Here is a 21360-nt window from a genome sequence, read left to right on the forward strand (position 1 = left end):
CTCATTACCATGTGACATCCCAACTCCATCTCTCCCCGGCCCACCCTCTCCTCATGGTCTTGCCCTCACCAGCCTCACAAGGCATTTGCCATAAACTGACCCATTCAAACCAGCCAACAAACCTATGCGGAATGTAGGCGAAGGCAGAAACTGTCGTTCCCATCCTGCGCATGTGCAAGTGGACGCTGAGGCAACATCCCACCCGAGGTGACCCAGCTGGGAAGTACAGGAGTGGGATTTAGATGTGACATTCGGGCCAGTGAGTCTCCTCAGAAGCTCACTGCCTCTAGGGAGAATGGAGAAACTGAGAGGTGGCCTACCACTAAGGATGAGATTTATCTGAGGGGTGAACACAGGAGGGCTCAGCATCCTAAATCCCAAAGAATGGCAACCGCCAGCCAAAGAGCCAACTGTGTCTTGGATGCAGTGATTTCTGACCCCTACAACACCACACCTTTGATCCCAGGCCCTGGCCTGGCCCAGGGAGCTCCATTCGAATGAAGTCCCCCGGGGCCTCTCAGCGGAGAGGGAGGGGCTGTCCTCAGTCCCTGGCACATTGGAGGCCAAGCCATGCAGCCACCTGGCTAGTTGCCACGGTGATCACACTACAGACCCTCACACGCCTCGTGCTGGGTGGTACCAATCTGTGTTTATTGAATTACCTATATCCAGAACACGGTGAATGATTCCACATCAAGGCAGCCATAGGTATATCCCCCTTTTTAGTGAAAAACCATCCCTCCCACCCCTAAACAATAACGAGAAAAGGCACAGTATATACACATGACACAGGGCTGGCTCACCTGGTGGCCAGGGGCTATAAATTACAGTGGGGGGGAGGGGCAGAAGAAAGTAGGTGAGGTCCAAGCTGACTGGTTCTGGCCTGCCCTTGGCATCAGGGGAGCCCTTGCTGTGGGTTTACCCTGACCTGTGATGGGCCCCTGCCCGCTCTGCTCCAAGCAGCCTGAGGGGGTGGGAAGCACAGGGAGGGAGGGAGGGCAGCACCTCTCGGCCTCCCAGCAGGCTCTCGTGTCCCGGGCAGTGCTCAGGCCCCGGAGAAACAACCTCAGGGGAGGCACCAAGCCTGGGAATCCGGAAAAGCAGGGCCACTTCTCCCAGGATCCCCATCAAGGCAGGGACCTTATTTCAGTGCCTACCTTGCCACCCTGGCTTATTTTCAGGTTAAGAATTAGGGATAAAAATAGACCATGGAGGTAGGAGTCGGGTGGGAGGGAACTGAAGGCCCCAGGCCCTAGTCCCAATGGGTGACTTCATCTCTCCCAGCCCCTGGGCCTACCCTGAGCTTGGGCTGTCATTCCAGGGCGTGGGGGAGTGGGAAGGAACAGTACAATTAAATAAGATACCGTTTATTTTTTAAAAAATTAAAAAATAATGCCGACATTATTTCATCCATCCCCAGGCGTCTCTCCGCCACCTCCCCAGGGCTGGGCTCCCTCCCTTCCCTGGCTGTCCTGTGTAATAAAGAGAAAACAATGAACTGGCTTTGTCAGGTACAGGGGAGGGGCTGACCCAGGGAGAGAAATAAAGATGCGCAGCAACTTAGTTCTGCATCACGGCAAACCCAAGCACACGGATATAAAAACATTTGTATAAAAAGTGGGGGAGGGCACACCGGGCACAGTGCCAAATGTGAAGTGCTCTAGTGCCCAGAGACCCATGTTCCCCAGAGGAAAAGCCTGATAAAAAACAAGGGAGCAGGAAAGGGGGAAAGAGATGTTCAGAGAATCTTGGGAGGGCTAGAGACAGGGGCTGGGCAGCTGGGGGATCCCCTGCTGCTATCCAGTCAGAGTGTGCCCCAATTCCTGCCCTGCCCTGTCTTTCCTCTCTCAGGCCCACCAGCTTCTACCCACATAAGCTATAAGGGGCTCTGCCCAGGGGCCTGAGGGCCTGAGGTGATCCTTGGCAGGCGACAGCTCAGAGGACAAGGCTCATCCCCCGGCTCCCAGAGCGGAGGAGGGACGGGGACAGAGGGAGGAGGGAGGGACAGAGGGAGAGACTGAGAGACGGAGAAGGAGAGAGACAGAGGAAGAGACTGGGGGACAGAGGGAGGAGAGAGACAGAGAGAGATGGTGGGTAGAGGCGGGCAGGACCCGGCAGGCAGGACCCCCGGTGGTCAGGAGGCGGCGATGGCAGTGCCACCCCCCAGCTTGACAATCATCTGCTGGCAGTCGTTGCAGGAGCGCCGGTCGCCCGCCTTCTCCAGGGTTCGGGCTGCTTCGGCCAGCAGCACCGCCCGCTGGCCCGGGGAGGAGAGGAAGGAGAGGGGAAGGTGGCGGCAGGCCAGCAGGATGGCAGTGGCCCGCTCTCGCTGGCCGGGCCAGGCGTCCGCCTCTCCTGTGGGAATGAGGAGGTACATGTGGGAACTGCACGCTGAGAGCCCACTGGGATACAGGTGCTACTCCAAGGGCTTGATGTGGACGCATTTATTCAGTCATCACACCAGCCAGTGAGGCAGGTTCCAGTGTCCTCCCTGGGTCACAGGTGCGATGACATGAACTTGGCTGGCATCACGCGGTTCCTCTTCTGTGGTGGCAGTGAGATGAAGCCCCTGCGGTCTGGCTTTAGGACCTGTGCTTCCACCCTAGCTCCTGCACTGGGACATCCCTGGTCCCTCCCCACCCCCAACTCCTGACTCCGGACCCACCCCAACCCAACCCCCACAGCGCCTTTGCGCCTGGTCCTGGGCGACCCAAGTCAAGCCTTGGGCTTGCCTCATTCCCACAGCACTTCCCTGGCTTGGCAGGGCCCACACCGGGCCTTTGAGCTGGGGCGCTGGAGGACTCACCGGGCTTGGAGTTCTGAGCACTGCGCCGCCGCAGGCTGTGCTCCAGCAGCTGGTGGGTGCGCGTGGGGCTGGCGCCTGCCATCAAGCGCACGGTGGCTTCGTGCAGGAACACCTGGGGAGGTGCAGCAGAGACACAGTCAAGCCCTGGAGTCCTCTCCCATGCGCCCCAGCACATACAGGTGCCTCTCCCTGCAGCAGCTCATCTGCCACCTGACGACACCCACTCTCCCCTCCACACTACCCTGCCCTGCTCACCCCGTGAAAGCAACCAGTGTTGTTCTCTAACTCCTGATACCGAGCGGGAGTGGGGGACAGGCTTAGGTCTCTAATTTCTTAAAACTCTCCAAGTTCTTTTATACCTTAATACCTTAGTGTGGGGAGGGTCTTGAGTGCAGCCCAGAGGGGGCCACTGAAGGGTTCTCAGCAGGGTTGAGGAGGGATGGAAATGGCCGGCCGTGCCCTGAGCAGATCAGAGGGCCACCAAACCTTGGGGCACACTTCCTTTTTCCATAAGGGGTGGCTCTCTGATGCTTGTCTGACGTTTTGTCTGCTGTGCCTGCCCTGGCTCGGTGCACACAGTGGCACAGTGCGATCCCTGCGAGGGCCCCACAGCACCCTAGGGCTCGGGCAGCCTCACTCCGAGCCCTTCTCCTTCAGGCCCCTCCCCACCACTAACACGCTGGCCTCACTTCAAGTTTCTGAAAATAATTCAGGCAAAAATATGTAAAGTACATTACTCTAATTAGCAGTACAAATAAAACAAGGAAGTGACTCAAATCCAGTGAGTCCAGGGATATGACTGCGCTCGCAGACCTGTCTCAGATCCTGTGGCCATGACCATGCTACGTGGACAGTCAGGCTGCAGAAACTAAGCGCCCAACAGCCCAGAAAAAGGGACAAATGCAGTTCCAAGGAGACCGTGCCAGCTATGAAAGCCAGAGTAGAGCTCCCTTGTGTCCTTCCCACCGGACTCCAGATGAAGCCAGGAGCCCCTCCCATCCCAGCACTGAGCTGTGAGGTGCCAGCCCCTCTGTCTGGGAGCCACGTGGCCTGCTCACCACCACACTCCAGGGCCGGTACACAGCAAATATTCCACCAAGAGGAGCCAAACAAAAGGATACGTGGCACTCAACCCAGTGCTTGACAGGTCAACGAGCTGGTCTCCCGTAGTACTTACCTTCGCGACCCCACGTTGCTGCTGTACTGGGTCCTGCGGCCCCGGTCTGCCCTCCCCCACCAGCTAGCAGGGCCTCACCTTGTGGTAGGCTGGGCGGAAGCTGTGTGCCAGCCTGCGCAGGCTGCCCAGGTCCCGCTGGAAGCCAGCCAGCTCAGCGCCCGATGCATGGTAGGTCTCACCCAGGGCCTGGCTGGCTCCTGCCTGCTTTTGCCAGAGTGTAGTCCGCAGTGACAGCAGCAGGTCACAAGTCAGCAGCTGGACCACCTGTGGGGTGGGCCATTGGGGAGGAGACAGGTAATGAGCCTATTGCTGGGACAGGGGTCCCAGCATCTACCAAGCCCGCCCCAGCCCAATAATCAGCAGCTCTGAGGGGAAATGGAGAGCCCCAGATAGGGCAGCCTGGAAAACACTCCACAGGGAACAGGAGAACAGCTAAAGAACGAACTCAGACTCATGGCATCTGGTCTTTCTACGGCCCCAGGTGAGATCTGTTCTCGTTCTGCAGGTGAGGACGCTGAGACTCAGAGAGGAAGTAGCTTGTGTAGGGACACAGTGGCAGAGGTAGGAATAAACCCTCACAGGCCTGATGGGAAGTCACAGGTTCTTCCCACCTCATGGCTGGCCTAAAGGTGCCATGGCCCTTGCTCCTCTAGTGGAATGGAAAAGCCTAAAGCGGCAGTGTGGCTTGGAGATGGGGGAGGGGAAGGAGGGCAGGGGAGGCTCACTGCAGCAGAGGGCAGCCAAGGCTCTGCCTGCGTGGCCTCTGGGGCGGGGAGACAGGAGCCCAAGAAGGTAGAACCGCAGAGCAGCTAATGCTCGGGTTTAGACCCGCTGACCTGGATCACTGCAGTTTTGTCACTGATTAGCTACATGACCCTGGCACATGACTGAACCTCGGTTTCCTCATCCACAAAATAGGTCCAATGGGGCTGTTGTCAGCATGCCATGAACGCACCACGTGGGCACCATGCCTGGCCCTCAGGAGCACTCAGTCAACACTGGCTGCTATTAGGCATGGGTGCCGCCTGCCTGGCCTCGTGTGCTCGCTGCGTGGCACCGACGTGGCTGGGCCGCCCACCTGGCTCCTGAAGCCATCGGCACCAGGCAGCAGTGAGAACAAGAAGACAGTGACTCTTTTTCGAGATTAGGTCCCACACGGCCCTCAGGTCCAGGTGGGCTCCCCAGGCCACTCCGCCTCTCGCCCAGCCAGGCTCTGCCCCTCTCCAAGGTGCTTGATCTGGGGCATAGTGCCACCCCTGGCCTCCCTGGATCCCGCCTCATGACTGCTCAGTGCTCTGACCCTTACCACACTGTTTTCTGGCTGCCGACAGCCTCAAAGGGACATAGATGAGCACCCCCACACCTTGCGACCTTGAACAAAACTTGGCGCTTCTAGAGGTATGCACTGGGGGAGCACCTTTGGGTGGGGGCAGGGACCTGGGGCTGGATTCTGAGTCACCAGGCTCCCTGGGGTCTCCCTCTTGTAGGCACATTCTCTCACACAGAACCGTCACCCAGGAGTGTGGCCCCAACGGTGCCCACAGCCTCTCTCATTCCTCAAATCCAGCTGAGACTGGTTCTCTCGTGAAGACAAACACTACAGGAGACCAGCAGGGGAAAGGCACAAAGTGAGATGTGGCTCCCCCACAGGCTTTGGTCTTGGCCCATTCATTCTGTACACTGCCTGTCCTGTATGGCTGGCGTGCTGCCCTGGGCCACTGGCAACCTCTAGCCAGAAGTGCCAGCCTAGCCACTGGGGCCAAACCCGAGTGAGGGGCTCAGAGTCTGACCCTCCAGGACAGACTTCCTTTCTGGAATGAAACCACGCCCCCTGCCCCCGAGAGCAGAGGATGTTGTCCCTCTGGCTGCAGGCACTCCTCCCCCTTCCCCTGGCGTGACCATGCGTCAGACGCAGCAGTGCCCTCTGACAAGGCCTGGGTGGGAAGACTGTCGAAGACCGGGCGGGCCTCTGTGATGCACTGTGGAAACACTGCATGGGTACCACCAGAACATGCAATGCAACTACAATGCACCACGGCTGCCCGCTAGGAGCGCATGGCTGGCCTGCAGGGGCCTGGGGAGTCGCGTGAGCTGCCCGGAGCAAAGGCAGAGCCCTGGCCCACAGGATCTGGCGCTCGGAGGGCCCAGAAAAGGTGTAGGTGGGACATGCCTGCCCCAAGGACTAAACAGGGAGCCCACCTGAGCCAACAGGCTACGTTTGGGGATGGGAGCTGCTCGCCTGGTCTGTCTCTCAGACAGCCCCCCAATGGGTAAGCTCACAGAGGGTCAGAGTATTCTTACCCACCAGAGCTGAGTCCCTCCAGGAGGGCCCAGAAAAGCCCCCACTCACCTGGTTGAGGGCGGGGTCGCAAGTGGCCTCGCTGACGTTGAGGCTGCTCCACAGGTGGCCGCTGGCCCTCTCGCTGTGGCAGAAGGAACTCTGCTGCCCATCCGCCTTCCCAGGGAGCGAGGCGTGCATGGCTCTGCAGGTGTGGAAGACGGCCTTCACCAGGGCGCTCCTGAGTGGTGCAAGGAAGGCGAGAGGCAGGAGGTCAGTACCTGTCGCCTTGAAGAGTAACTTGAGGAAGAGCCCAAACTGCTGGCCACCATACCCCACGCTGCCGTGACACACAGGTCTGGAGATTGAATGATGCCATAGTGGTTCCAGGTCCCCAGCTGCAGGTCTGAAATGCCAGCCCTGAGCGAGGGTGGGCTCCCTGCCCCGACAGCACCTCCTTCGGGCACTCACTCTCTAGTGAGAGAGTCAGACAATAAATACATCAAGTGCTGATTATACAATGGCAAGCAATGCAAGTACCATGGAAGAAAGTCATGCAGAGGAAAGGGGTGGCATTTATAAGGAACAGTCAAGGATGTCCTTTCTGGAAAGGGAACATTTGAGCCGAGACCTGAAGGAACTGGGGGAGTGAGCTGAGGGTCCCAGGCTGAGGAGCAGCACGTACAAAGGCGCCCAGTGTCTGATGCTTGTGAGAATACCCAGGAGCCAGAGGGTCTGGGGAGGAGGAAGTGAGGAGGGAGGAGGGTGGAGGGAGAGCGAGCTGCAGGGTCAGTTATGGTCAAACAAGGTCCTCAGTTTCCTCATCTATCAAGTGGCCACAGTACCACTTGCTGCTACCTGCAGTGACAAAGAGCGTTGGCCTCATTACTCCACCTGCTCTCTGAGGGGCCATTGCTCCAGAAGCTGCTATTAAACTCCCTGGAGAAACTTTGCTTCTTTTCACAGAGCGGACTGAGGAGAGGATGGGGAGGTTGGGGGAGGGTTCTCACAGCATCGCTGTTCCTAAAGAGCAAAGGGACCCCAGAATGACAGAATTCAGGGGGCGGGAATGCCTGCTGAGGATCTCAGGGGCATGCCGAGCTCTACTGCTTAGAAGTGAGGTGATGTTAGACAATTTACCTGCCACACCTCAGTTTCCTCAGGAGTGTTAGATGAGAGACACACGCAGGGGGGTGCTCACTGGTCAGGGTGCTTAAAAATGGGTTAAATGAAATTGGGGTTTCAGACCTACTTTAGGGAACCTGCCTACCCCCACTTTTCTTAGCTTCCTTTGGCCCCCCTGCCTAGGAGTCTGCTTGACGGGAAATGCTGCAGCCTTGGCTCTGAGGTGTAGACCTCGTGGGGCCTTTCTGCCCTGGGAGCATTTTACACTCTCTCTCCAGTGGCAGAGGTCAAGGACCCAGACCCAGTTAGAAACAGCTAGGGTGTTGGCCGGCGGGGCTGCCATGACTACAGGCCAAACGCCCGCAGGTATGAGTCCCCAGAGGGGGACGTCAAAGACTCTCTGGCTATGCCTGTGCTAAAGGCCTCTGAGTGACAGACTGATGGGGGTAGTGGGTGGCTGAGAGGACATGAGTGAAGGATCCTTGGGCCCTCATAAGCCTAGTGCTGGATGCGAGCCATCACCTCCACCATGAGCTTCTGAAGATGCCAGGAGCCATACCACTCTCCTGGCCTGTCACAGGTTTGTGACTCCACGGAGGCTGTGGGAGGAGGCCCCGGAAGCAGCACTGACAGCTGCTGGGACAGCGCACATGACAGATGTGCTTGCCAAGCTCGTTTTCTCCTCACTTTCTCTCCATCTCTCGTGTGGTCCCCAGGCTGCCTGACCCTTCACCCCGATGGCCGCCCAGGCCTGCTCCCTCCTGCTAACCCAGACAAGCAAGCCTGGCACACCCAGCATCTGGGATTTCCCTGAAGAGAAACAAGTAAGTGATCAAGGAGGCTTACGTACTCAGTCACTTCTAGGGCCTTGGGGACACGCTCTACTTCGGTAAAATGAGCACGTACAGCTGCATCATCTCCCTGGAGCCAACTGATGGCCATTGTGATCGCAGATGTCCACCAACGACAGATGACATCTGGACCTAGGGGGAGAACAGTATCAAATGTCACTCCAGCAGCCACGGAAACCAGACCTGCGGTGCTTAGCCCAGGTGGCTGCACCCAATCCCCACGTGGCACATGCCGTCTTTACCTTCTGGTGATGGGCCAGGGCCCTCTGTGACCCTCACAAATTTCTGGTGGAACCATCAACTAGCACCTTTTGGCAATACGTATCAAGAGCCTTAAAAATGTTCACTCCTATTAACCTAGTAATCCCAATTTGGGCAATCTATCACAAAGAAATTTGCCTAAATTGAGAAAAAAAAGTTCAACAAAAATGTTCATTGTAGTGCTTTTTTTTTTTTAAGGAAAAAGCTGGAAATAACCGAAACTTCCAACAGCCACGGCAAACAGCGTTTCCAAAGTTTCTGTGGGAACAGGCTCATGTCAGAACCTTTTCAGTCTTTTTCTCGCTGAGGCTTAGTTTTCTCAGCTGCAAAGTTATAATACCAATGATCCTGAGATGCCAGTGGATGGATGTTTTAAAAAAAGAGTGCCTAAGAGCGTGTTCTCAGGTCTGGAATAAAGACAGGCCACGAGGTCAGTGGTCATCATGGGGTGGCTGCTTTTCTGGGGTCCTTCCCTCCCTTGGGAGAGTGACTAGAAGGGAGCTTGACACCCTCTTTTTCCCAGAGGCCTCTGAAACCCAAGAATTGGCAGCTGACGTGTCTTCACCCTGATGGCAGTTTAGGGACAGAGGTAAAGAATGTCCCAGTGCCAATTCGGTCAGGAGGCTGCACTGTGTCACCCAAGGGTAGCTGGAGCCGGACAAACACCCAGATGAAAAGTCTCTTCATCAGAGTGTCAGACCCAAGGCCAACGTCACCAGGAGCTGTTGTGTCTAAAAAATTGAGTGCCCACCAGCCCCGGTGCCTGGACTACTTGCTGCCTGTTCTAAGCACTGGGGAGGCTGCTGACCTGTCAAGCAGCTAGGGTCTGGGGAAGACATTAACTTGTTCATCACCCCACTTCTAGGAGAATCATTATTTCCTAATCCCAGCAGCGGGGCAGCTGTGGTCAGGGCTTTGGGGGAGCTGTACATATAAACCTCAGATCCAGAGAAGATTCTTGAGTGTGTACTCACAACTAGCCCTGGCCCCTGGGACAAAGGGACTGTGAAGGACAGGATTGAGCAGCCTGAGGCCAGTGGGGCCACCTTGCAAGACACTTACCAAGGGCTGACTTGAGCACGGAGCTGCTGGAGGAGGGTGGGGCCATAACCCCCACCGAGTCCACAGAAGAATTAAGTAATTTCAGGTACTCCAGGGCACTGGAGAATTCACTAGAGAGACAAGAAAGGGTCCCATGTACATTGAAATGTACACACGAGGACCACGCTCGTGGCCTGGCTGTTCAATCCTCCGGCTCTGACACCCAATGGACATTTCTGGCCCCTTCTCCCCCACCATGCCAGGCATACCCCGATCTCTGCTCCCTAAGCCATTCACACTCTCCACAGGCCTTCCTTCTTCGAATGTTCCTGAAACTCTTCCCACTGCCTGCCCCAAAACGTGACTCCTCCCCTCAAGGCCCAATTCAAATGTCATCTCTCCCAGAACTTTTCTGATCTCCAGGGCAGAAGTGCCCTCCCCTTGCCACTCAGGTGCACTCAGTCAGGACCTGGGCCTTGTACGAGAGTGACTTTGGCACCTGTCTGCCTCTCAGGTCCTATTTATCCTGTGAAGGAAAGACTGTGCTTAATAACTACGTAAGAATAAAAACTGCCTGGCACATTCAGTAAAGGTCTGGGTCCCCAAGATGTCCAGGCCAGAGGTGGCTGGCTTCTGCTAAGCTCTTCATATTCCATTCCTACCCCCTGCACAGTCGCCTCTCTTCATCCCAACAAGTCAATCAAATCCCTGACCTAATCCAAGAACTGACTCCACTTGCCAAAGGGATGGGTAAAAAGGAAAAAAGGGGGGAAAGTGACATATTTGGTCTGGGAGAAAAGAGCAGAGGCCAGGCTGAAGGAATAGATGAAAAGGGACACTCCGTTTTCTGCAGACCCTACACTACGGCTTGTCTCCGGGGAGCGCGGGCCTCACAGCTGTCCTCAAGCTTCCTGGACAGACAGCCCAATGCAAGGACATTACCAGCTGTCATCTTCCTGGTCTCCAGCCTTCTTTTTGGCCTGAGGCTTCACCAAGGACTCCACGGCTCGCTCCAGAAGGTTCTTGCAGAAGGCCTGGTGGACCTGGGCGACGGGGTCGGCTGAAGAAGAGGAGGGCCAGGAGAAGGATCAAAGCAGTCTTTCTTATGAGCCCGTTTAGTCTTTATACAGAAAACAGACGGTGAGGAGAGGAACCCAAGATACAGCTATCCCCTCTGAATGGGGATCAAACACCCTTCTCAACCAAACCCCAGAACTGCCTTGTTAAAGGGTTGGAAGGTTCTGGACTCTGTGTATGTGTATCTTGGCACAGAGCTCAGCACTTCCATTCAAGGCTGGAGGCTGTAAAGTGGTGGCCGCAAGCCATGTCAGAAGACAGAAAACGGCTCCCCCAAGTCTCAGAAGCTACCTCTTCTCTGTGTGGCTCAGGAGGACAGCCAGCCGAGGTAGAAAAAGAGGTGGCTGCTGCCTTGACATGGCAAGGAAGACCCTGCTCCTGCTTTACAGAGCCTCGTTATGGGACTTGTGGCCAGTGATAGTCTGGCCGAGCTGATTAATAAACAAGAGGCCTTGCAATATTTTAAACAGCTAACTGTCACCAAGTCCCCCACTGGCAGACCCAAAGTGGGGTCTCACCAACCCCTTCCCTCTCCCTTACACGTGCAGATGTATGGGCCTCAATCAGACAAGAACAAGGAGGCAGGACACTTACGAACACATTCTGGGTGACAAGGCCTAGAACCAGAGCCTGCATGAGGTAAGAAAGCCAGCGAGAGTCTAGGTGCGGACAAAGCACACAGTGGGGAGGGGCTTCTGCTTTCACTCGTACTTTCTGGTGCTGCACACCACTCTTATAGTAAGCGATAAAGTTATTTTTATAAAAAGGAGAGCAGACCCCCCTCAGATGTTTGACACACACGCCTGTACCTGTGGAACGTGCCTCACTCACTCTCTCCAGACCCCCAGTGTAAAGGGGAAAGGCACGCAGAAAGCAGAAAGCAGAAAGCCACTGGCTACTCAAGTCTGAGTCAACCCGTCCGCTCTAACTACTGCTCTGAGCCTGGGTGAGTCGACTCCAATCACTGTCAAACACCAGGGACAGTAAGCCAGTGTCTCCTCCTGACGCCCGGAGCCCTGTCCTTGCCACCACTCTGAGCACTTGATGACCGCCTGTCGCCTATTGTTCCCTAACTGCTCCGTACATGTCTGTCTGCTTTCCAGTGGGACTCGGGCCAGCAAAGGCAACTCCACCCTCTGTGTCTCCAAAGCGCCCAGAACAAGGGCAGGACCATGGCCTGACTGGTGTAAAGAGTGTGGGCTTTGAATGTCAGAGGCGAGCTGCAAACCCAGCTCAGTGGCTGACCAGGGTCATGACCCCCCTGAGCTCCGGGGAAAATGAGACTGGGACAGCATGAGTCTCCATGTGTCTGAAGCACAATCCCCCTGCAGTCCTGGTGGCTCTCATGTCTTTCTCCAGTTCCAAATGGCTGCAAAGGTATTCTCACCTGGGTTCCTCTGGGCACAGTAGAGACTCTCCTTGGCAGCCGACTTCACTGACCAGCTCCGCTCCATGAAAAACTTCTGGCCCAGAGGGTGACAGAGCCAGCGCAGTGAGTCAGGGACAGTGCTGTGCTCGGGGCCACACAGACTCTGGGCTCGACTGAGAAAGTAGCTCTGTGGAAAGACAAGGACCATGGCTGACACCAGGGTGGCAGAATGTTGGCTGTGGCCACCACAGGCCCACTGGAAAGCACCACCACAGTGGAGGCAGGCTGGGGAAGGGAGATCAATGGGAGGGCTGGGACCCTCACGTACCTGAAGGTAAATGTCTGTGAGGAAAGACCAAGAAAGATTTTGAAAGCCTCTTTGCTGGGCAATTCCAAGAGCCAGCACCTCAGTTTCCTGGGCCCCTCCTCTGCCTGCAGGGTCCAGGGACAAGAGCTGTAGGGATGATGCCGTCTATCCATGTTTCCAAAACCTCTATCATTTTTTGAGTTAGGGTATCTTTATTTTAAAACCCATAATTTGTCTACGGCCATGCCACCCTGAACAGCCCGATCCTGTCTGATCTCAGAAGCTAAGCAGGGTTGGGCCTGGTTAGTACTTGGATGGGAGACCACCTAGGAAGACCAGGTGCTGTAGGCGTTAAAAAAAATTTTAAGAATAAGAAAACTCATGATTTCTAACCCATAAAACTGCCCGATACAAGTCAGCCTGAATGAAGAGCTGAGCAGAGCAGGGTGGGAGGGAGGAGCACGAGACACAGGGAGCTCAGGAACCCCAGAGGAGGGGGCTGGGCCAGGCCCCCAACTGTCACACTTCTACCCCGGCCTCTGCCATGAGGAGAGCTGTCTCCTTTTCCGGTTCAGTCTGATGGTTCTGACCTTTACTGGGCTCTAAGTAGCCATCAGCTAACATAACGGCTGCAGAAGACTTGAATGCCAGGGTCAGAAATAGCACCGCCAAAGCACCGCTCAGTGAACATGGACGGAGACGACTTCCTCTCTCTGGGGGAGCCTAGAGACTGGCCGCCTGAATCCTAGAGAAAACGACCCGGAATAACTGCTCTACAGACTCACTTTAATATTATCACAGTGCTTAGGGGGCCAGGTGGGCATTTCGCTTAAAGCTCTAACCATGGCCGGTGGCACTAATGGCCTTTCCTCCTCCTTGCCGACCACTGTACCTGACAGGATGCAGAGTGCATGAGCATCTGACCCTCAACAGGGCCCCCGCTGAATCTGGGCTTGTAACTGCAGTGCTTAGATGACAGCGGCTGAGGATGCTGGGGGTGGGGCAATAGCAACGCCAGGGCCTCTGAAGTCAGAGAACCTTCTAGAAGTTGGAAACTCTCCAACTCTCCCCAACTCTCCCCTGAGAGCACATGCCCTAAGGCTGCTCCAAGGGAAACCCAGGATCACTGGTGTCCCAAATGTCACCCACTAGCAGAAGCAGAAATGAAGCCTGAGTGGGAAGTACTGAAAGAGGAACCCAGAGAAGCCATTTAGATGATCATTAAGTTAAAATACATTTTTAAGCTTAATTCCTAAGAAAAGAAAAACTTTAGTTATAACAGATCTCGTGGGGGGTGTAGGGAGAAGCTCAAGTTTAGTGGTTAGAATTAATAAGAAATATAAATCGTGGGACAGTCCTCCACAGTACGACTTCTAGGAGGGAAAGAAAGAAAATAACTCCCATTGCTCTTTTAATTTTCTTGGATTATCACCCGACAGTAATTTTCCTAAACTTCATAGACACTAGAATTCACTCTACCTGGGGCCTAGGGGTCCCCTCCCCTGTAACTCATCTGCTAATTGCTGAATACAATGGCTGAGGTAGGAGCCTCAGAACCTCTTAGATCTCGAGGGCCGCCCTGGACCCCCAGGCCGGTCCCAACTCCAGGCTGTCCTCCGAACTGGCCTGACCCTGTGGTTCTCAAACTGTATTCCAAGGCACCCCAAAGCACCACAGTGAACTCGCAGGAATGCCAATGGATGTTACGTTTTTGAGGTAAAGACAGCAATGCTCAACACAAGTCAGACACCATGTAAACTACTGGATGGACATAGTTCATGGGCTCAATGTGAGGTCACATGACCTTCCTCTGGAGGATGTCCCATCTTTGTGAAGCTAAGTTTTTGGAGGCTATTGTAATAAAAAGCAAATGCTATGTGAAAATTGACGAGGAACAAAAAATGAAGGTGGTGATGTCCAATCCGATTTCAAAGATTGAGAAAGTATGTGGTACCCAACAGACATACACATCCCATTAATAAGTAATTATGGTTATTAACAATAAAATGTGTTATTTCTTCTTTAAATTCTATTGCTCCTTGTAATAGCTACTAAATTGTTAAGACATTAATATCTATTAATATGTTTGTACCTAACTAATAGAACTGTGAGCTATTTCTTTTAGCCTAAACCACACACACACAAAAAAAACCACTGAGACACCAAGGGTGTCACGAACTGAGAAAGATCAAGAACCTTGGCCTAAACCATTTTCATTTTTTAAAAAAATATTTTTCTTTATTTATTATTTTATTTATTTATTTTTAAAATGCCTACAGCCCCTGATGTTCCTAGGCAGTCTCCCATCTAAGTAGTAACCAGGCCCGACCCTGCTTAGCTTCCGAGATCAGACGAGATCGGGCACATTCAGGGTGGCATGGCCGTCCGTAGACCTAAACTGTTTTCAGAGGCCTCTGCTTGCCCCCAAATCCTGACTCACTTGCTAGCAAGCTAAATATATTCAACTGAATTCAAAGCTTCTTCCTCTTTAAGACAGTACTATCTTGGCCTCTTACTCTATCTCTTCCCAGGAAAAGCAAGTAGCTGAAAGGGGCAGTTCTTCTCCAAGACACCAGCTCCTCTCCTTTCCCCATCGTACTGAAAATGCAAACTTGTCACTACCATTAAGGTTTCAATATTTACACCCTTAACCCAGCATCGCCACCTTTAGAGATCTAGCCGGCCACGGGCTAGAGTGTGTGAGGACACTCCCTGCGGCACCGTTTGCTACTGCGAATGCTGGCAACGACCCAGCGTCTGCCAGCAGGAACCAGCTCAGTCCGCAGCGGTATTTACATGTGCTGGCATGCCACGTACCTCTGTGGAATAACGAGGTGACAAAGAGAGAGGCCCAGGGCTTACGTTAAGTTGAAAAAAGTGAGGGGCAAAACAGGGTTTCTGGGATGATAACACTGAATAAATGATAATACATGTGTTAGTACGTGCAGGAAGAAAATTCCGAGGAAGGACACACATAAAGCTGTTCACTGCTAGTAAGGCAAACCAAATATTTTCTGTGGGGGAGTCATGGGCAGGGACAGTTTCAAGGGAACCATCTTTCTGATCCTCAGCTGCCACACACACGCCTTCCACAAATGGCCTAATTCCCTTTAAAGGACAGCTGCGTTTTAGCAATAAGGGACAATGGAAACTCCAGTGGGATTTTTGGGATGACAAGATGATCCCAAAATTTACACGGGAAGGTAAAGAGCAAACACTAGTCACTAAAGCCAGAAGACTGACACTTTCGGATGTCAAGACACATTGGAAGACTTGGCCATCAGGGGTGTGTGGTGTGAGTGCACTGGAGCAGACTAGTGTGTCCAGGAACAGGTTGATGACACACGGACATTCGAATTACTAAAAAGGTGCCTCAGTGCAGTGGGGAAAGGACAGTCATTTTAATAACAGATTCTGGGGCAAGGACACATCCATATGGAAAAAAAGTACCTTTTGCACCCCTACCTCCAACTCACATAAAATCAAGTCTGGGTGGATTATGGACTCATGTGTGAAAAGTGACAAAGCATCTAGCAGTTAACAGGAGAATATCATCAGGACTTTGGGGTAGGGGCAAAGATTTATTAAACAGGACATACAATGTCTAACTGTAAAAGAAAAGACAAATAATCTGGAATTCATTAACATTAAGAGCTTGTGCTCATCAATCCACACCATTAAGGGAGAGGATAGGTAAGCCATAGAGTGAGAGAAGACCTGCAAAGCACATTTTCAGCAAAAATTACAGCCAGATTATAAAGAACTCCTTGGATCCATAAACAGACATCCCAAATAAAGAATAAGCAAAACACTTGACGAGGGTTTTCACAAAAGAGACCACCCAAATAGCCAACAAACTATCCAAATGGCCAATGAAAAGGTGCTTTACATCACTAATCACCTAGGAGATTCAAATAAAACCACAATGAGATACCACCAAAAGGACTTAAAAAATCAAAATTGACGAGATCATGTGTTTGGTAAGGACACGGACCAAACTCGTGGCATGGAAGTTGGTACAATCACTTTGGAAAACTGTCAAGCGGCGTCTATTAAAGCTGAGCCTCTGGCCCAGCAAAACTATCCCTAGGAACACAGTCACATGTTCACCGAGGGATGAACAGGGACATTCACAGTGGCACTATTCATGATAACCAAAAATAGGAAGCAACTCGAAAGTCCACCTACAAGAGTCTAGTCACACAGTGGAATATACAAAGCAACGAGAATGGACAAATCTATGACCATACGCAACAACATGAACGGATCTTACACATGACGCCAAGCGGGAGTAGCCAGGCATGTAGAGAACACACTGCACGACTCCTTCTACAAAGCTTCAGCAGAGGCAAAGCAGCTGAGGTGATCAGGCCTGGTTACTCCGGCCAGAGGGCCCAGGGGGAGGGGCAGTTTGCTGACTGCAAGGGGCGCGGCTCAAGAGAGACTTCTGGGGTCTTGGTTGCGCTCTTGTTTCTTGATCTGTCTGCTGGTTGTGTACTTTCCTACATGCACGCTGTACTTCAATAAAAAGTTTACAGGAACAATAAATAACAGGCAGATTAAGCTATAGTGTCAGAATTTAGAATAATGGTTGCCTTCATGTGTGGGCAGGGCGGCAGGGTGAGTGGGGGAGGCGTGTGAGAGGCTTCTGGGGGTGATGGGAAAGCTTTACTTCTTGATCTGGCTGGTTACTACACATGGGTGAGTTCACTTTGTGAAAATTCAAGCTGTAAATGCGTGCATTTTTCTGTATGTACATGGTATTTACATAAAATTAATGTCTTCGAAATAATTTCTGGGGACAGAGAAGTTACAAGTGTGACAACATCGGCCCAGAGTACTGAGACAAAAAAAAAGGAACAGGGAGCAGCCTGGCCAATGGCGCCTGCTCTCAGCCTAGATGTGCTTAGCTCCAAGAGCACCCCCCAACTCGCCCAAACACGGGGTCGGGAGCCCAGTGTGCTCTCCAGGCAGCAAGATTAGCGCCCCCCATCTGACCATCCTGAAGACCTGGTCCTGGCCTGGACTGCCTGCCAGGCCGTCTGCTCCCTGAGGACAGGGCAAATGCCTCCTCTCTGCTGCACGACCGCCCAAGAAGTGCCTGGCTCAGCGCGGGGACTCAGTAACATCTGCTGAACGAGCTTCTTGTCTAGGGTCACGGAAACAAAGTTGAGACATGGAAAGCACACTTGACTTTCCCACGCTCTCTGTCACCCCGACTATCGTGACGCACTTTACGAAATATCAGTGTCACCATAGGGGATGTTCTTGTTTGCTCTCAGCTCATCAGTGCCACTATGAGATATGGAAACAAACAGATGAGATCATTCTGTTTTGAATACAGCTGATGTATTCAGCAGCCTACTGGAAGTGGGCACTGAATAAAATGCCCGTTTCTGCTGCAGTAAAAGAAAGCCTAAGGGCAGGAGACGCTGGGAACTAGCTGATAACAGGGCCTGTGAACTAGCCAACTGTGAATTCCTGAGGCGCCTGATAACCACGGTCCCCGCCGCCCCCAGGTCTGACCCGGGCTCCTTGCAGAAGTGAACGGTCTTCCATTTCTGGATCCACAGCGCCGTGATCAACACAAAGGACCCAAAAGATACCTTTTGAGCGAATAAAAGAACCAGGAAACACAACACAGCCAAAAGATTGCAAGAATTTTTACGATCACTTGAAGAGCAAGAGTCCATACTAACGCCCGAACATGAGTTGCTCCGTTATCACCAAATCCATTTTCTTACCTCAAGGGACCAAAATGTCCTGCTTACGCAGGGCCACGAAGGGGATCTTTTGGTGTGTTCTGTCACTGCCACAGGTACTTGCAGAATGACCTGCTGAATGACCGTCTACCCCTCCAGGTGGCCGGCACCGGGGGCAGGGCCCACCCCTGTCTTAGCTCCTGGCTGGGGAAGCCGCCGGCAAAGGCTGGCGGAAGGGACTGCAGGTACTCACCGCCAGGAAGCCCAGCTTGCCACCGCACCGGGTCTTGAGCCCCATGGCAGCAGTCAGGTGGATCTCCACCAGCGTGCTCGGCGGGATTTTCTCCTCTGCACGTTCGGCCAGGTTCACAGCGCACAAGGCCATGTGGACATCTGAACAGGCGGACCCCGCAGGGAGCTTCCCTGTGGCGGCAGAAACAGACACCAGTGTTGACAGATCCCCCAAACCAGGCCTTTTCCTGCCTTCCCTAGCACACAGCAGCAGCCGCACTGAAGGAGAAAGTGCGTGAGCTCTGCGATCAGACAGTCCTGGACAGGTGCCGGGCTCTGCAACTTAGCAACTGTGTGTTGCTTTCCACCTCACAGGGGAACAAGAGAAAATGCATGTCACGGTACCCGGCGCTGTCCACATGGGCGCGTTGGGAGCGGTTATGACCGTAGGTCCTTGCAGAGCACTCGGGGGTTCACACCGTAATGCTTTCCAAAGCAGTGGCAGCAGCACAGCCACGTTCTGCTAATACAGTTTTATGTCTCCAAATGTTGAAAGAGAGACAAGGAAAAAAATCTGAAATTGCTGATGTGAGTTTATTTTCATGTAAACAGACTCCGCAGTACATAACCACATACCCTTTTGAGGGAGAAAAACACAAAACTGACCAATGACACACCTGGACACATCTTAGCTTAGCTGGATGGCCAAGAAAGGCTTATACACCCTCCTGTACGAGGGCTGCACTGCTCATCTGGGGTGACCTGAAGACAAGGGCAGAAGTGACCTTGCACAAACACGAGGGCCCATCAAGGCTCTGAGCTTTCACACTGTCACTTGCTTTGGTCCTTACCTCAGGGGCAGGAGGTGGCCAGGGCAAGCAGTCTCCTTACCTCACTGAGGAGGAAGCTGAACCTCAGGGTGGGCCCATGTCAGAGACCCAGAGAGTGGCCAAGCCTGACTGCACCCAGCTCTACATTCTTCCCCCTGGGCCGCCCTGCCTCCCTGGTCTTTTTATCAGAGTAGGGAGACCTCGACCTCCACACTTCACAGGGTGTCAAGTGTCAGTCTACCCGAGGAGGTATCATCGAGCTTTCTTCTTTGGGGGAGAGTGGAAGGCAGTGTGGAAACCATGTTTCAGTCACCTCTGTCCCTGTCAGTGCCTTGCACAGAGCCTGGCCCACAGAGTGCCCAGTGAACGGCTCCAGTTGGAATTCTCCAGAAGCTGACGGCTAAGAGGACACAGCCTCCTGATCGGAGATCTGGGATAGGGCCAGAGGGCACGCTGCAGGGCAGAGAAGAGCACAGCAGGGAAGATCTGCAGCGGGGGATGCTCTGCTGGAACTCTGCCATGGGCCCAGGAGTTAAATCCCGCAGGCGGCCCCCACCTGGGCTGAAGCTGCCTTAGCCACCAGGACATGTCCGCCGCCTTCCAGCTCCTGCTACACAGCCTGCTGCCGCTTTCTGGCCCTCAGCTTATGACGTGTCTGAGCAGCAAACTCCCTTCTTAAACCCTCTCCGACTGCTCCTCCAGCACCAGGCCTCTCGGCTTCTTACCACCCCGGCTGCCCCTCTTCTGACAGCATCTGCCCGACTCTGTCCTTGGCTGGCCCTGTCCACGCGATGCCTGAGTGTCCCCTTCACCACAAGCCCTCCCATCAGCTCTCGAGGCTTTCATTCTCACCAGGAGGCCGGAGACCCAGCTCTTTCCCTGGTCTGCGGATCCGGTATGTCCATCGCCCACTAAATACTCCCCTCCATGTTGCACAGGGAAGTGTCCCAAATGGGACTCCTTGTCTGCTCCCAGGAAAACTGCTCTTTTTCCCGTCTTCCTCACCTGGTGGCAACAATGTTTTCACCCGATGCTCAAGAAACCAGGGGAATCATCTTAGCCACTCCTTTCCTGACCCTTCGCATCCAATGAGTCCCCAAGTCCTGTCAATCCCACTTCTGCTTTCTCACTCCATCTCCTGACGGCATGCGTCTTCATCTGCATCAGCTCCCACCGGCCTCCCTGACACTAACCGTGACCCTCTCCATCCACCATGCCACCACAGAACCTTCTCGACTCCGGAAAAGCACCAATCTGACGATGCCATAATTTTCCTAATGCCCTTCACTGCCCTGGCTCCTGCCACTCTGCCCTTGCATGGCTCACGTTAGGACTACATACGAAGAAGTTCTCCTCAGAGCCGCCCCAGCTGGGGCTCCTCCTTGGGAATGTCTCTCAGCCTGGAAGGCATGCTCCCTTCTGCAGCTCCCTCCTGCAGAGCTGGTGAACGCTATGCGCCTTCCCTGCAAAGCCCAGACTTCCCAGGAGGGCGTTCCTGGAACCCACCCCAACAAGCCCTGCCCCCACGGGAGCCCCATCCTGCTACCTCTACTGCGTTGAACTGTGATTCGCTGCGGACCTGTCTGCCTTGCTATCACGGCAGGACTTTGTTGAACAAAATAAATGATCATATTTCATTGAATCTAAGTTTTTAAGTTTCACCATTAAAGTATCACTAAGGAAAAAACACTGCCAACTCAACCCCGATATGTCGTTGTGTAGAGGACACAACCTAAGCGCAGAGACCTTAACATGAAACGGTACGTGTGCTGTAAATCAAGGAACTACAGTGACGGCTCCTGGTGCGGGCAGAGGGTCTGTGACCACAAAAAGAGCAGTGTGAAAGGGGCTTGGATGGGGGCGGAAACCTCAAGCCAGGCGGGAGTGGAGAGAGGGCACGGGGCGCCTCAAGGCAAGCCAGGCAGCGGTGGTGCCCCTCACCTGTGATGTGAAGCTGGTGCAGTCTGTGATAGGCCAGGGCCGCGTCCCGGGCGCTGGCCTTAGCTTCGTCCTCAAAACCAGCCGCAGTGGCTGGGGTGGCCTGCCGGCGCTGGCACACCTTCTTGAGTAGCCAGCGCACCAGGCGCAGCTTCTGCAGGCTGTAGCGGATCACGTTCCAGGAGAGGCTGCAGGCCAGGTCCAGGCGGGAGGTGGGCAGTGCCCGGCCCAACACCGACAGGCAGGTTTGCAGGTTGGCGGCAGCAGCTGCAAAATCCCCCTAGAAAGCGGCAAGAAGGTGTAATGCTTTCTGGCCTTCCTGTGGGCTTTTTGTTTGTTTTTTAAAAAAACTTTTACTTTCCCTCCA

At 53.8% G+C, this 21360-nt stretch overlaps 1 protein-coding gene and 2 pseudogenes across 1 annotated transcript in view; 1 reads left to right on the forward strand and 2 right to left on the reverse strand.

The window, feature by feature from the left end:
* Positions 1 to 629: 629 nt before the first annotated feature.
* Positions 630 to 21360, reverse strand: part of SREBF2 (sterol regulatory element binding transcription factor 2) — a 53281-nt gene continuing 32550 nt past the window's right edge. Inside the window, exons 10-19 of the mRNA XM_039863321.1 lie at positions 20997 to 21273; positions 18248 to 18417; positions 12004 to 12172; positions 10482 to 10599; positions 9561 to 9670; positions 8237 to 8369; positions 6334 to 6502; positions 4062 to 4247; positions 2807 to 2918; positions 630 to 2355 (exon numbers count right to left, since the gene is read on the reverse strand). Of these exons, the coding sequence (XP_039719255.1) occupies positions 2135 to 2355; positions 2807 to 2918; positions 4062 to 4247; positions 6334 to 6502; positions 8237 to 8369; positions 9561 to 9670; positions 10482 to 10599; positions 12004 to 12172; positions 18248 to 18417; positions 20997 to 21273 (1665 nt within the window). The 3' untranslated portion in view covers positions 630 to 2134. The remainder of the gene's footprint in view (positions 2356 to 2806; positions 2919 to 4061; positions 4248 to 6333; positions 6503 to 8236; positions 8370 to 9560; positions 9671 to 10481; positions 10600 to 12003; positions 12173 to 18247; positions 18418 to 20996; positions 21274 to 21360) is intronic.
* On the forward strand, positions 12526 to 12643 carry LOC120603059 (uncharacterized; annotated as a pseudogene).
* Positions 14563 to 14681, reverse strand: LOC120603084 (uncharacterized; annotated as a pseudogene).

This window comes from Pteropus medius, unplaced genomic scaffold (assembly GCF_902729225.1).
Source record: "Pteropus medius unplaced genomic scaffold, Ma_sr-lr_union100, whole genome shotgun sequence".
Lineage (NCBI taxonomy): Eukaryota > Metazoa > Chordata > Mammalia > Chiroptera > Pteropodidae > Pteropus > Pteropus medius.